The sequence below is a fragment of the Cicer arietinum genome, chromosome 4 (assembly GCF_000331145.2).
Source record: "Cicer arietinum cultivar CDC Frontier isolate Library 1 chromosome 4, Cicar.CDCFrontier_v2.0, whole genome shotgun sequence".
Lineage (NCBI taxonomy): Eukaryota > Viridiplantae > Streptophyta > Magnoliopsida > Fabales > Fabaceae > Cicer > Cicer arietinum.
In genome coordinates, this window is record NC_021163.2 from 434,544 (window position 1) to 448,295 (window position 13,752).

Here is a 13,752-nt window from a genome sequence, read left to right on the forward strand (position 1 = left end):
GTGTATTGATATTTACACATAAATCTTTTTTTAAAAAGAAAATATATATATATATATATATATATATATATATATATATATATATATATATATGAATTTCATACTATAAAGTCCTATAGTTCTAATAGTCATGGATAAATGACAGGACGTTATGCTTGAGCTCACACCCGAGATTTGAGCTCAAGTCTGAAAGTCTACAATCGTTAAGTTATACATAAATTTCATTATAAATCTTTAATGAGTTGATAGTTCTTCTCAATCTTGTGTTGTAGGAAAAATCAATTATGTCCTCACCTTCACATAAGAAGACTCAAATCCAATTAGTAGTCAGTGATAGGAAGTTCAATAAGAAGTGCGAGAAAGTGGAACAATGAAATTGTCAATTATAGGAAGTTCAATAATAAAACTCAAATCCAATTAGTAGTTGAAGCCCCAATCAACCCAAATGTCCCTTGCAAAACTCATCAATACGCTTTACGACACTTTCACAGGTACATCAACCATTGTTGTGTCATTTTCCTTCAATATAGAAAAATCAGCCCCTTCACATATTATTTCATCAATTTTATTTTATAAAAAATTTGGAAAGCAAAAGGAAGGAAGGAAATCAATAAAAGAGGTGGTGAAAACCAATGTAATTAATTTGATGAAATTTGCAATTCTAATAAGTGGGTGTATCTCTATCAACTGTGAAAGAAAGAGTTTCCACGAGTTGAATAACATTGATTGTGTCATTATCCGATGCCATGAATGAAGATAAGATCCCCCTACACCATTGTCTTGAGTCTTCTTCAGCAAAACCTAGAAATAGAACCACCAATAACAATACTATTTTAGATCCTATCACCATTGCTCCTAAAACTAGAGCTCATAGTTACTCAAATGCCCTATATGTACTAATTCAATTCCCTCATATTCATCAAACCCATTTTAAGAAAAAATTATATGATTTAATTATGGGTCTTTGGAAGGATCAAGTGAACTTGCTAGGCTTTTCATGATTTTTTAATGGATTTTGGAGAATAAGGGTTAAAGTTCTTTTAATTTGAAAAAGATGAATATGTTTTAGTTAACCTTCATTTTGGTCATTGAATATCAAATAAGACTCAATAAATGTCAACTTTTATATCAGTTAAGTGTATGATAAGTAAAAACTTTGACAACTTAACATCAGAAACGAAAAATAGAAAGATAGTTGACGGTCATGACTTATTTGGTTAACAAAATATTATTTTGTTTCTTTTAGGGACCGTTGTGACAACACTTGTCACTTTCAAATATTGAAATGAATGTTTACTCGTTAAAACATAATCAAGTAAAGTAAGGCAAATTAAATGCACATTCAACTAATAACATATAAACTCATAAAAATATCAATAAATGCGTGATAACGCAATACACATTCTAATCATTAACAAAGTCCATTTGGTGGCCAAGGCTACACCAAATCCATTGGCATTGACTATCTATAAATCTTATGTTGAGTAGTCAAAATTATCATCATTTGTATGTATTAACTTCAGTTGCCTCGCATAACTGATACTTGTATCAATTGGATGTAAACACAACTTTTTAAAATGGAGACTTGGAGGAGGAAGTCTATATGAATCTTTCCCCTAATCTTGTTCCTCCATGCAAAAACTATGTTTGCAGATTGAATCGTTCCATTTACGATATTAACCATGCCAGTAGACAATGAAATGATAAGTTATGTTCCATTCTTTTATCACTTAATTTCACTTAAACAAAATCAGATTACTCATTATTCACAAATCATTATTCAACAAGTTTTACTGCAATTCGGATTTATATCGATGATTTGATTATTTGTAGTACTGATTTGAATGAAATAACAAGTGTCAAAATTGTTCTACGTGACTAGTTTAACATAAAGACTTGAGGACTTCAAAATATTTTAGGGTATTTGAAGTGACTAGTCCAAAATTGTCCTCAAATGTTGTAATGTGAATCATTCACTAAATCAATAGCGATTCTGGCACGAAATTACATTTCCCCTCCTTATCTACTGTCATTGTCTGGCGACATCAGTGGCTTTTATTGTTCAGATTAGGGGTCTATCTATATTTTTGCAAATCAACCACTACCTTATTCTCAATCGGAGCTTATTTAGTTTCATGGAAAAGTCTATTGTATCTATATCATCCTCTAAAATGAAACATTCCTCTTTAACAACAACCACTTGTGAGGAACGTTGACTCCTCTATCTTCTACTTGACTTTCACATAGATCATCCTTTCAAATTACATCATATCTTTTATTTTGTCTATCAAACGAGTCATATATGTTTTTGAATATCAAGATACAATTTATAAGTTGTAAAAAATCTTAATTGAATACCATCGAATTTTGTTGTATTGTTAAAACAATCTTAATTGAATACCATAAAAATTATTTTTGTTCATTTAAAATCTTCATTGAATACAAGTAGATTTTATTATAACAAAAAAGATCTATTGAAATCTATTTGAATACACTCGAAAGAGTAAGGCTCAAAGTTCAAAGTCACAAAGTCCAAAACCTCATCTCAAAAATCTCCTACTAAGCTTATAATATTAGGTTCTTATTGAAATAATTTTTTTTTAAATTCCAACCCATTGTTTCATTAATTTTTGTAGACTTAAGTCTCATAAGCCCAATGCTTTGTTAATTGATATATTTTTTAAAAAAGAATTTGAAAATTTATTTTTCTCGAAAAAATATCGGAAAAATTTCTCTAAAATATTTTTTGTCAAAAAATTTGGTGAAAAAAATAACAATTATTTTTATTGAAAAAATCGATTTTTTTTCTTGAATAAACTTTTTCTTTTTAAATCTTTAATTTAATTTTCAAAAAACTGTAAAATAAAATAACAAAATATATTTTAAGAATGAAACTAAAAAAAATTCAAAAAAAAATTAACTTTCTTTTTGAAAAAGTTGACTTATAGATCCTATTAAGTCTATAAAATTTTAAGGTTTTTTTAGTTTTGAAAATTTCATTTTTTAGTATTTTTAAATTATAAATTTTTTTAACCCCTCTAACATGTAGAATGAAACAAATAATTAGTAAATTTGTGAAATTAAGTATACCAATAATTATAAAAACATTGGATATATTAAAATATAAATTTAAACTTAAAATTTTCACTTTTCTATAATTAATACGTGTCATCTCTTTAAAATTAAAAAACATAGCAAGAATGAAGTGATTTTTTCTCTATAAAATCTACTACTAAAAAATCAAATTGGACCACACGTTATCTCATAGATCTGTGCTCATATAGGAGAATAGGTTTGGTAACGTGGAAATGAGAAAACTCATTAAATGCCACATAAAGAGGAAGAACAAGTTGTTCATAGAAAACGATGTCCACTTGTCCAAAAGGGTAGAGAAAATAATCACTCAATGAGACACAATCCTTGGCCAAGACACGTGAATAAAAACATTTGCCATTTGCCAACTCAACTCTATCTGATTATGTTCCCTTAGGCTGTCTAAATTCTCACCACACAATGGGACTAATATACCAGTCAACAAATAATGAAACATTAAAAACCCCAAGCTAGGCACTATTTTAGATGAAATGTCTTAGATATCTCATTCACTCAAATTAATTTTCAGCTCACTTTTGCAAGGAAAGTTAACAGGATTGTTTAGAACTTCTATATTAAATACCAGTCTTCATTGTATTTCGTCTCTTAATAGTGAAGAAATGAAATAATCATATTTTGCCTCAAAATAAATAAATAATGAAACATTAATTTGATTATTAATTGTTATTTTTTCATAAACAAAAAGCACACATTTGTTAGTAATTTCGTGGATCAAAATAATTAACGAAAAAACACATTCAAAAATTAAAAAGTAATTAAAGACACATTCAAAAACAGTTGGAAAACAAAATACACATTCAAAAATATATTTACGATTCTAATACACCTGGTGGCTACAATCATACTGTCTCACACAATTATCAAAAATGATATTTCCACATAAACAATTGCTTGCTTCTTTTTTTCTTTCACCCAAAATATCACCCCAACAAACCCTTCATCGCCGCGTATTTTTTCGATGTAAAGGCACAACATGATATGTTCAACAGAAACGCACATGTTTTTGACTTTATTAATAACAGGAATGATTCCTCAGTCACGTAAATGGATAAGCAAAAAATATCTTCTTCTTCATCTGTTATTTAGTCAACATATCAATTTTGAACACATAGGCACAATCACAACCATGTTGAAATAAAAAAATAAAAAAACAGATGCTATTCTACATTTAACTTTTTCTTCAAGATTACTTAACAGATGATAAATGTTGACTTCATCTTTTACTAGTAGGGTAGGGTATAGTAAATTCAAATATTCGTTTTTTAATAAGCCTATAACACCACTGTTAGAATCCACCACTAATTCCATAACATAAGGAATAAAGTGGCCCAGCTAAATAGGAGAAGTTTAATGAGTTCTTCCTCCTTGACACTGTATTGCTAATGGAAGTTAACTCTATTATTGAATCAAGTCATCATTGCAATTTGCAACTGCTGCATATAGTGTCAATAAAATACGACTATTTGGAAGGACAATAACAAGACAATAAAACTGATAAAACAGAAAGTGAAGGGAAAACTCTGTTGTATACAATGATCACTGTATCATTCCACTGAGCAATGAATCATTCAATTCTTCTATTTTCAGTAATACAATATTTCAAATGTATATGATAATTTCTTAATCTTATAATCAAAAGCTTGAAGATGTACTGGAACAATAAAAGAACCAGGCAATTAGTGAGCTAAACTATAACTGCTACAGACAACGCAAGAAAACATTTCTATTAAAAATAACACTGCATGGTAAAAGTTAGAAAAACAATGATAAACGCACCATACTAGCAGCATCCCTAACAATTTTTTTTTATAATGGTCTATATCTCAAGTCAACATAAGATCATTTGCTCCCAGATGAGGGCGGAGGCAAACGCGAACTTCGTGCTCTTCAGGTCCAACGCGATGTTTTGGCACCATGATCTCTAGCACTGATCCTGGCTCATCATAGTATGCTTCCAGATTGGCGTCTTCAGGAATTCTGGTTGAGAGAGAAATTTCGCGGACAAATTCTCCAGGGGGGCAGTGCTCTGAGGATGCATCTGTAAGCTTGAATGTCCTATCACGTCTCTTGATAAAAGGCTTTCGAGATGTGCTCATACAAGAAACCTTGATGATACCATGAGTAAGAGTGTTCCTCCATGAAACTTTCACACTTGCAAGATCTACAAAGGGCAGACTGATTATAATCAAGTAACCTTGTTCATCCTCATAGATAGTTTTTGCAGCTGTAACAGGTCCATAAGCATTCTTTATCACCCCGCTTAAGTCATTTAACCAGTGTGGCTCACTTGGGTGCATTTCTATGTCTTGGATCTGATCGGATGGAGGATTAACAGCCAAGTAACATTCTTCATCAATTACATTTCCGTTACCATTTCCACGAGGGAAAAAGTCTTTTCTCTTTTTTCCGTTGACAGGAGACAAGTCCAATCCATCGCCGTTATTAGACAGATGAGTTGACAAATTCAATCCAGATCCATTAAGCAGCTTCTTTGGGTGTGCATTTGCAGTACCCTTGATTGAAGGAATAGGTCTATCAAGCTCAAAGTCTGTGTTGGGAAGATTTCTCCATGAACTAAAATCGCTTGCTTCAGGTGGGACTGTAAAATTCAAATCTCGGCCGGTGAGTTCAATCCACCTTTTCCGATCATCCTCATCAAGATTCATCAGATTGGGGGAAGGAAAAACCTCAATGCCATGCACACACTGAGGGTTTGACAGTCCCCGATAATGCTTCCTTTGCATCCGGTGGGATCGAACAAAACCTTTGTCAACACTGAAAGGAAACGGGCGCTCCCCTTGGCGAGAATGCCCATTCATGTAACTCCTCAGCTGCATCTTACCCAATGCATTTTCAGGCCTCTCCTTGAAAACCCACATGTACATATTTTCCATGTCATGTTGAACCATGAAAACATCAAGATTGAGATCACATTTCTCAAAACCTGAAATGCCATTACCGTCTCTAACAATCTTGGCCTTGGATTTATCATTCAAGGAAGGCTTAAAGTAAAAACTGAAGAAAAACCAAGCACCCCACATGCTATCAACTCGCTTAGCACATTTCCTTCCAACTTTGGGCAGAGTGAGAAAAGTCTCAGTCTCATACCCTTGAGTACCAAGACTAACATCCAAAATATCACAAGGATCAGAATTCCATGACTGCGGAGGCGGACTACGTTCGGCAGATAACGGCAAATTGATATCTGGCGGGCGAGAAAGTATGATTTGGCGATTCATCTCCAAGTCCAGTTCCTCATGAGAAGATGCACTTGAATCCATGGACAATAACGTGGAAGGGTGATGATTCTCCATTGAGAAAGAAGCAAAACAAGAATCGCCAATGCTACCTCATCTTGTTGTTGATGAGTTGTTGTTTTATTGCTGGTTGATACAATATTGCCATCCCAAAAATAATTCAACAAAAAAACCTTATAAACAACACCTTCATCGTATCAATACCCACTATATTTATCAATTCAATTTGAGAGGAAACAAAAAACACAAAAATCAACAAATCCAAATAATTTAAAATAGTTCCTTTTCTATTTTTTTTCTATAAATTCATAAATAAACATACTCAACAACAATAAATACAATTACAAATATATGTATATTATATATCTCTCTGTTCAATCTATTCAAGAGATTTTGAAAAATGCTAAAAGAGAATTATACTCAACCCTATTTATCGTATCTGGATAAACCCTCCAAAATCAAGGGGAAAATAGTGAAACTGAATCAAATCCATAAAACAGAAATAAATAAAATAGAGTCTCTGAAAAAAGACTCAATAAAAAGGAAATAGATCTTCAAAGATTACCTTTTAGGATAAGCATCAGAGAATCGAGAAGAACAGGAACCTCCATAACCGACGATGATGCGCTTCATAATATCATCGACAACCATGTTTTCAACAAACTCTCCAGAGTAATTTTCGTCATTTTCTACAATTATTATTATTTATATTTTTTTCCCAAATAAAAACCCTAATTTTGTTTTTGTTGTTGTTCACATCACGTAAGACAATTCACCTTTTTGGAATACAGCGTTTTACTGCGGCGGTGCATCAACTCTCTCTCTCTCTCTCTCTCTCTCTCTCTTTTATTTTTTATTTTTTTACTTATTTTTTATATATATTCTTTGCATCCAATCTCTATACTTTATCGTATTATCATAATGTATTATTATTAGTTAGTCTTCAATTTTAATTTGTCATCTTGCATCACCCACAAAACAAAATATCATCTTATATATTTACGATTAATAATCATTTATAGTGATAGAAAAAATAATTATTTATCATTAATCGATAAAGATATTTAGACATCACAATGTAGGACACTATATTTTTATACAATTTTCTTCTTCTTTCTATTCGAGTATACCTCATTTTCTATACATATTTAGTTGTTTGTAGATTTATATAGTGTTAAGTATGATGTTGACAAATTTATGTCCAAACGACAGTGTCTTTCATTCATTTTGATCAAGATTATAATTTTAAAGAGTTTTATTTAATACAATGAAGAAATAAAAGATAAAAACTAAGTAACAAATAATCAGAGTTATGTAAAAGATAGTTGATTGGGTAACTCAATCTCTTCTTTTTAATCTAGATTAGTCCGATTATCATTAGAACGATTTGCCTCTTAATAAATACGAGACACCTTACAATTTCAATCCCCATGATCCAACAAATCCAAAGCATCAAGAATAAGAGATTTAGGATAAAGATTATGAGACTTTTGAGAAATCGTCGATTAATCAACTAATTTATGTTAAGGGTTAAAAAAGTGGAAATTTTGAGTTCAAATCTAAGTGAAAGAAAAAATTAATATAATAATTAATTATTAACTTTGATAATTTAAAAAAAAACGATGATAAAATTCATCTCCTTAAAAAGAGACATTCATCTCTTTAAAAGAGACATTTATAAACCCCAAAGCTCAACTATAACTATCTTATATTGACCAAAATTACAATTGAATCCCTAAAGATAACAACCATTGAATCTCTGGTAAGATCGACACAAGCTGACCTACCAATAATTTTAATATGGGACTCATGACATTAAACTTGAAAGAAGAGGAGGGTGTGAGACATCCTCTGTCACAAAAATATTATAAAATGTATATTGTATAAAAAATATAGGTAAAGTTGGTCCAAAATAAAACATATACAGATCACAATTAAAAACATGTAGAAATAACAAATTTAAAAAAGAGTTCAACCCAAAAATTTTCACTCTAATAAGAGTTTACTGTAAACAAATCTCACATTTATTAGTAGACTAACATGTTAAGAACTAAGATAATTAAACTACTATCTACGACATTGACATCATATCTCTGTCTCTTCTTCGTGACAATTATTTCATCTGTTGTTATCTCATCATCTACCTACACATGTAATGTGTAAGCGCGACATGAAAAAACTAAAGACGACTCATCATTCTCAAAACATAATAAAATAGAGTAAAGTAAATTAAATGCACATTCAATATAATAATATTTAACACAACAATACCAACAAATGCATTATAACATGATACAAATCCTAATCAACCTATACTTATTGCTGGATCCATTTAACTATGTGTTGATACAAGTAAAGAAGCCACTTGCTATTCTATGAACAAGAGTGTCTAGTTAGGATTCAAAACAACTTCAATCCTATGCCAACACTGACGATTCAAAAGATTCAAAAGTCTCCTTGAAAACGCACATCTACATGTTTTTCTAATCATACTAAACCATGAAAACATCATTGTTTTAAATCAGATTTCTCAAACCCCAAAGCACCATTATTATCATCCCTAATACAGTTGCCTTAGATTTTCCAAGCAACGCAAGCTTAAAGTAAAATTTGAAGAAAAACCAAGCATCCCAAATGGTATCAACACGCTTCAAATATTTCTTTCCAACGTTCGGAAGATTAAGCAAACTCTTAGTCTCATATCCACCTTGAGTACCAAGACCAACATCCAAAATATCAAAAAGGTCAGAATTCAACAAAACAACCTTATAATCACCATCAACTTTACATCAACAAACACCCATAACAATAGCAACTAAAACCCTCCATATAAAAAAAAAAAAAAAAAAAACTAGATTTATAAATTAGATAATGTACATAATGCATAATATAAGACCCTGGATAATTTTAGTTGTCCATTTTTATAAGATTCTTTTTAAATTGTAAATTATATTAATTATTTTTTTACTGTGTAAATAATTTACATCTTTTTTTCTTTCAATCAACAATAAATATTATAATAGAAACGTTAATTAATTCTCTCTCTTTAAATATATATTTGTAAAAACAATATCAATTCTTAACAAATTTGATATTACCATTCATTTTCTTCATTTTCAAGAGTTAGCCAAATAGATCTTATACTTAAAGACAAAAGTAATTTTATTTTCTTATAAACAAAAAATCACATATACAAACAAAAATATCACATATCAAAACTTGATTTAAGTCTTGCTTACTATTGAAAACTATTGTACTGTGGTGTTATTATATTATCTAAATGAATTAAAATTACAAATCATCTTTGTGTGTAACCTAAGTAATCAAAGGTGTTCAAAGACAAAGTTGAAAACCAAAATAAACATTCAAAAATATAATTTTTTATTTTACCATAATAATCCTATCTCACACAGCTAAGTATTTCTTTTGTCTCATTTGTCATTTTTCTTTATCTTAAATTATTTTTCATTTTACAATATAAATTATTTTTAAAAAATACTAGGACACTTGTTAAACATCTAAAAATAGAAACTTTACAATCCAAATATATTAGAATTTGTGCATTCATCACTTTGAAAGTAAAAATATTTTTTTCAATGTAAAATGACCATTTCTTGATTGCTTAACAAATGTTCTAACGACACTTATTAACATCATACATTACTTCTTCTACTAATATACATTTATGTGTTGTATCTTAGTTGATCAAATTTCTCAACTACTTACAATTAATAAGAATATTTAAATAAACAATGTTTTTTTATATTAAAATTAATAAAACTAATTATTTTCTTAAGAATCACACAGAGCTTACGATTAAAATGAGACAATAATAAAGTATAAAAAATGATATGTCCACGTAAACAATTGCTTGCTTGTTTTCCCTTTCACCCAAAATGTCACCCCAACAAGCCGCGTATTTTTTTCCATGTTGAGGCACAACATGATAGGCACAACTGAAATGGGACATATTTTTGACTTTATTAATAACAGGAATGATTCCTCAGTCACGTAATGTGATAAGCAAAAAATATCTTCTTCTGTTAATAAAGTCAACATATCATCCACAATCGCAACAATGTGGAAATATAAAAAACACTATTCTACATGGAACATTTTCTTCAAGATTACTTAACAGACAATGAATATTACTTTGTCTTTTAAAAAGTAGGATGTATAGTGAATTGAAAATTTCGTTAGAAAAACTGTTATAATCCACCGTTAATTCCATAACATAAGGAATCATGTTAGTGGAAGTTAACTCTATTATTGAATTATGTTATCATTACATTTTGCAACTGCTGCGTAGTGTCAATTATTTGGGAGGAGAATAACAAGACAATAAAACTGATAAAACAGAAAGTTAAGTGGTGGAGGGAAATCTGCTGAATATATTTGTCCACTGTATCATTCCACTGAGCAATGAATCATTCAACTCTTCTTCTATTTTCAGTAATAAAATAATCCAAATGTATATGATAATTTCTTAATCTTATACATGATTATGCTTACAATCAAAAGCTTGAAGATGCACTGGAACAAAAAAAGAACCAGGGCAATTAGTGAGCTAAACTATAACTGCTACAGACAAAGCAAGATAACATCATTTCTATTAAAAATAACACTGCATGGTACAAGTTAGAAAAACAATGATAAAGGCACCATACTAGCAGCATCCCTAACAATTTTTTTTAATGGTCTATATCTCAAGTCAACATAAGATCATTCCCTCCCAGATGAGGGCGGAGGCAAACGCGAACTTCGTGCTCTTCAGGTCCAACGCGATGTTTTGGCACCATGATCTCTAGCACTGATCCTGGCTCATCATAGTATGCTTCCAGATTGGCGTCTTCAGGAATTCTGGTTGAGAGAGAAATTTCGCGGACAAATTCTCCAGGGGGGCAGTGCTCTGAGGATGCATCTGTAAGCTTGAATGTCCTATCACGTCTCTTGATAAAAGGCTTTCGAGATGTGCTCATACAAGAAACCTTGATGATACCATGAGTCAGGGTGTTCTTCCATGAAACTTTTAGGCTTGCAAGGTCTACAAAGGGCAGACTGATAATAATCAAGTAACCTTGTTCATCCTCATAGACAGTTTTTGCAGCTGTAACAGGTCCATACACATTCTTTATCACCCCACTGAATTCATTTAACCAGTGCGGCTCACTCGGGTGCATTTCTATGTCTTGGATCCGATCAGATGGAGGATTAACATGCAGATAACATTCTTCATCGTTTACATTTCCGTTACCATTTCCCTGAGGGAAAAAGTCTTTCCTCTTTTTGCCGTTGACAGGAGACAGGTCCAACCCATCGCCATTATTGTTGTTCGACGGATGAGTTGACAAATTCAATCCAGATCCATTAAGCAGCTTCTTTGGGTGTGCATTTGCAGTACCCTTGATTGGAGGAAGAGGTCTCTCAAGCTCAAAGTCTGTGTTGGGAAGATTTCTCCATGAACTGAAATCGCTTGCTTCAGGTGGGACTGTGAAATTCAAATCTCGGCCGGTAAGTTCAATCCACCTTTTCCGATCATCCTCATCAAGATTCATCAGACTGGGTGAAGGGAAAACCTCAATGCCATGCACACACTGAGGGTTTGAAAGTCCCCGATAATGCTTCCTTTGCATCCGATGGGATCGAACAAAACCTTTGTCTACACTAAAAGGAAACATGCGTTCTCCTTGGCGAGAATGCCCATTCATGTAACTCCTCAGCTGCATCTTGCCCAATGCATTTTCAGGCCTCTCCTTGAAAACCCACATGTACATATTTTCCATGTCATGTTGAACCATGAAAACATCAAGATTAAGATCAGATTTCTCAAAACCTGAAATGCCATTACTGTCCCTAACAATCTTGGCCTTGGATTTATCATTCAAGGAAGGCTTAAAGTAAAAACTGAAGAAAAACCAAGCACCCCATATGCTATCAACTCGTTTAGCACATTTCCTTCCAACTTTGGGCAGAGTGAGAAAAGTCTCAGTTTCATACCCTTGAGTACCAAGACTAACATCCAAAATATCACAAGGATCAGAATTCCATGACTGCGGAGGCGGACTACGTTCGGCAGATAATGGCAAATTGATATCTGGCGGGCGAGAAAGTATGATTTGGCGATTCATCTCCAAGTCCAGTTCCTCATGAGAAGATGCACTTGAATCCATGGACAATAACGTGGAAGGGTGATGATTCTCCATTGAGAAAGAAGCAAAACAAGAATCGCCAATGCTACCTCATCTTGTTGTTGATGAGTTGTTGTTTTATTGCTGGTTGATACAATATTGTCATCCCAAAAACAATTCAACAAAACAACCTTATAAACAACACCTTCATCTTATCAATCCCCACTATATCTCCCTTCCATCAAACCCCTATATTTATCAATTCAATTTGAAAGGAAACAAAACACAAAAAAATCAACAAATCCAAACTATTAAAAATAATCCCTTTTCTAACTTTTTTCTATTTTCTCTTTAAATTAATTAATAAATAAACATACTCAACAACAATAAATACAAATATATATATTTATATTATTATATATATATCTCTGTTCAATATGTGCAAGGGATTTTGAAAAACGCTCAAAGAGAATTATAGTTAATTTAACCCTATTTCTCGTATCTGAATAAACCCTCCAGAATCAAGGGAAAAACATTGAAACTGAATCAAATCCATAAAACAGAAATAAAAAAGAGAGTCTCTGAAAAAAGACTCAATAAAAAGGAAATAGATCTTCAAAGATTACCTTTTAGGATAAGCATCAGAGAATCGAGAAGAACAGGAACCTCCATAGCCGACGATGATGCGCTTCATAATATCATCGACAACCATGTTTTCAACAAACTCTCCAGAGTAATTTTCGTTATTTTCAACAATTATTATTAGTTTTTATTTTTATTATTATAATGATTATTTTCCCGAATAGAAAACCCTAATTTTGCTTTTGTTGGTGTTGAAATCACATAATGAGAGAGAGAGAGAGAGAGAGAGAGAGAGGAAGCGTAAGTGAGCGTGTGATTATAAGGAGAGGTTCGTAGGATGAAGCCTGCACTGGATAACACCATCCACCTTTTTGGACCACACCGTTTGTTTACAGTGACGGTGCATCAAGTCTCTCTACTTTATCACATCATCACATATATTTAGTCTTCAATTTTAATTTCTCATCTTAATGAATCACCAACAAAAAATATCACCTTATTTATATATATATATATATATATATATAAAAGGTGATATTTTTCTTCTTAAATATAATTTTTAATTTTGATTCTTTTATCAATATTAATTTATTTTTTATAAATAATAAATGTTAGTTATTTTAAAAAGTTTTAATCTTAAATAAATTATAAAGTTAAGTATGTAATATTAA

General features: G+C 31.4%; 2 protein-coding genes across 4 annotated transcripts; both read right to left on the bottom strand.

The window, feature by feature from the left end:
• Window positions 1–4,621: 4,621 nt before the first annotated feature.
• LOC101503380 (uncharacterized) lies at window positions 4,622–7,221 on the bottom strand. Of its 2 annotated transcripts, none has more exons than XM_004494962.3 (2): window positions 6,937–7,221; window positions 4,622–6,497 (listed from the first exon to the last, which is right to left on the bottom strand). In XM_004494962.3, exon 2 carries the CDS (start codon window positions 6,426–6,428, stop codon window positions 4,938–4,940), a length of 1,491 nt encoding a protein of 496 aa, XP_004495019.1. In that variant the 5' UTR covers window positions 6,429–6,497; window positions 6,937–7,221; the 3' UTR covers window positions 4,622–4,937. The 2 variants fall into 2 exon arrangements, with proteins under 2 accessions (XP_004495019.1, XP_004495018.1); XM_004494961.3 differs by having other exon boundaries at window positions 4,622–6,544.
• Window positions 7,222–10,794: 3,573 nt separating this feature from the next.
• On the bottom strand, window positions 10,795–13,442 carry LOC101503929 (uncharacterized). Of its 2 annotated transcripts, none has more exons than XM_004494964.4 (2): window positions 13,126–13,442; window positions 10,795–12,643 (listed from the first exon to the last, which is right to left on the bottom strand). In XM_004494964.4, exon 2 carries the CDS (start codon window positions 12,572–12,574, stop codon window positions 11,078–11,080), a length of 1,497 nt encoding a protein of 498 aa, XP_004495021.1. In that variant the 5' UTR covers window positions 12,575–12,643; window positions 13,126–13,442; the 3' UTR covers window positions 10,795–11,077. The 2 variants fall into 2 exon arrangements, with proteins under 2 accessions (XP_004495021.1, XP_004495020.1); XM_004494963.4 differs by having other exon boundaries at window positions 10,795–12,748; window positions 13,126–13,441.
• Window positions 13,443–13,752: the final 310 nt, after the last annotated feature.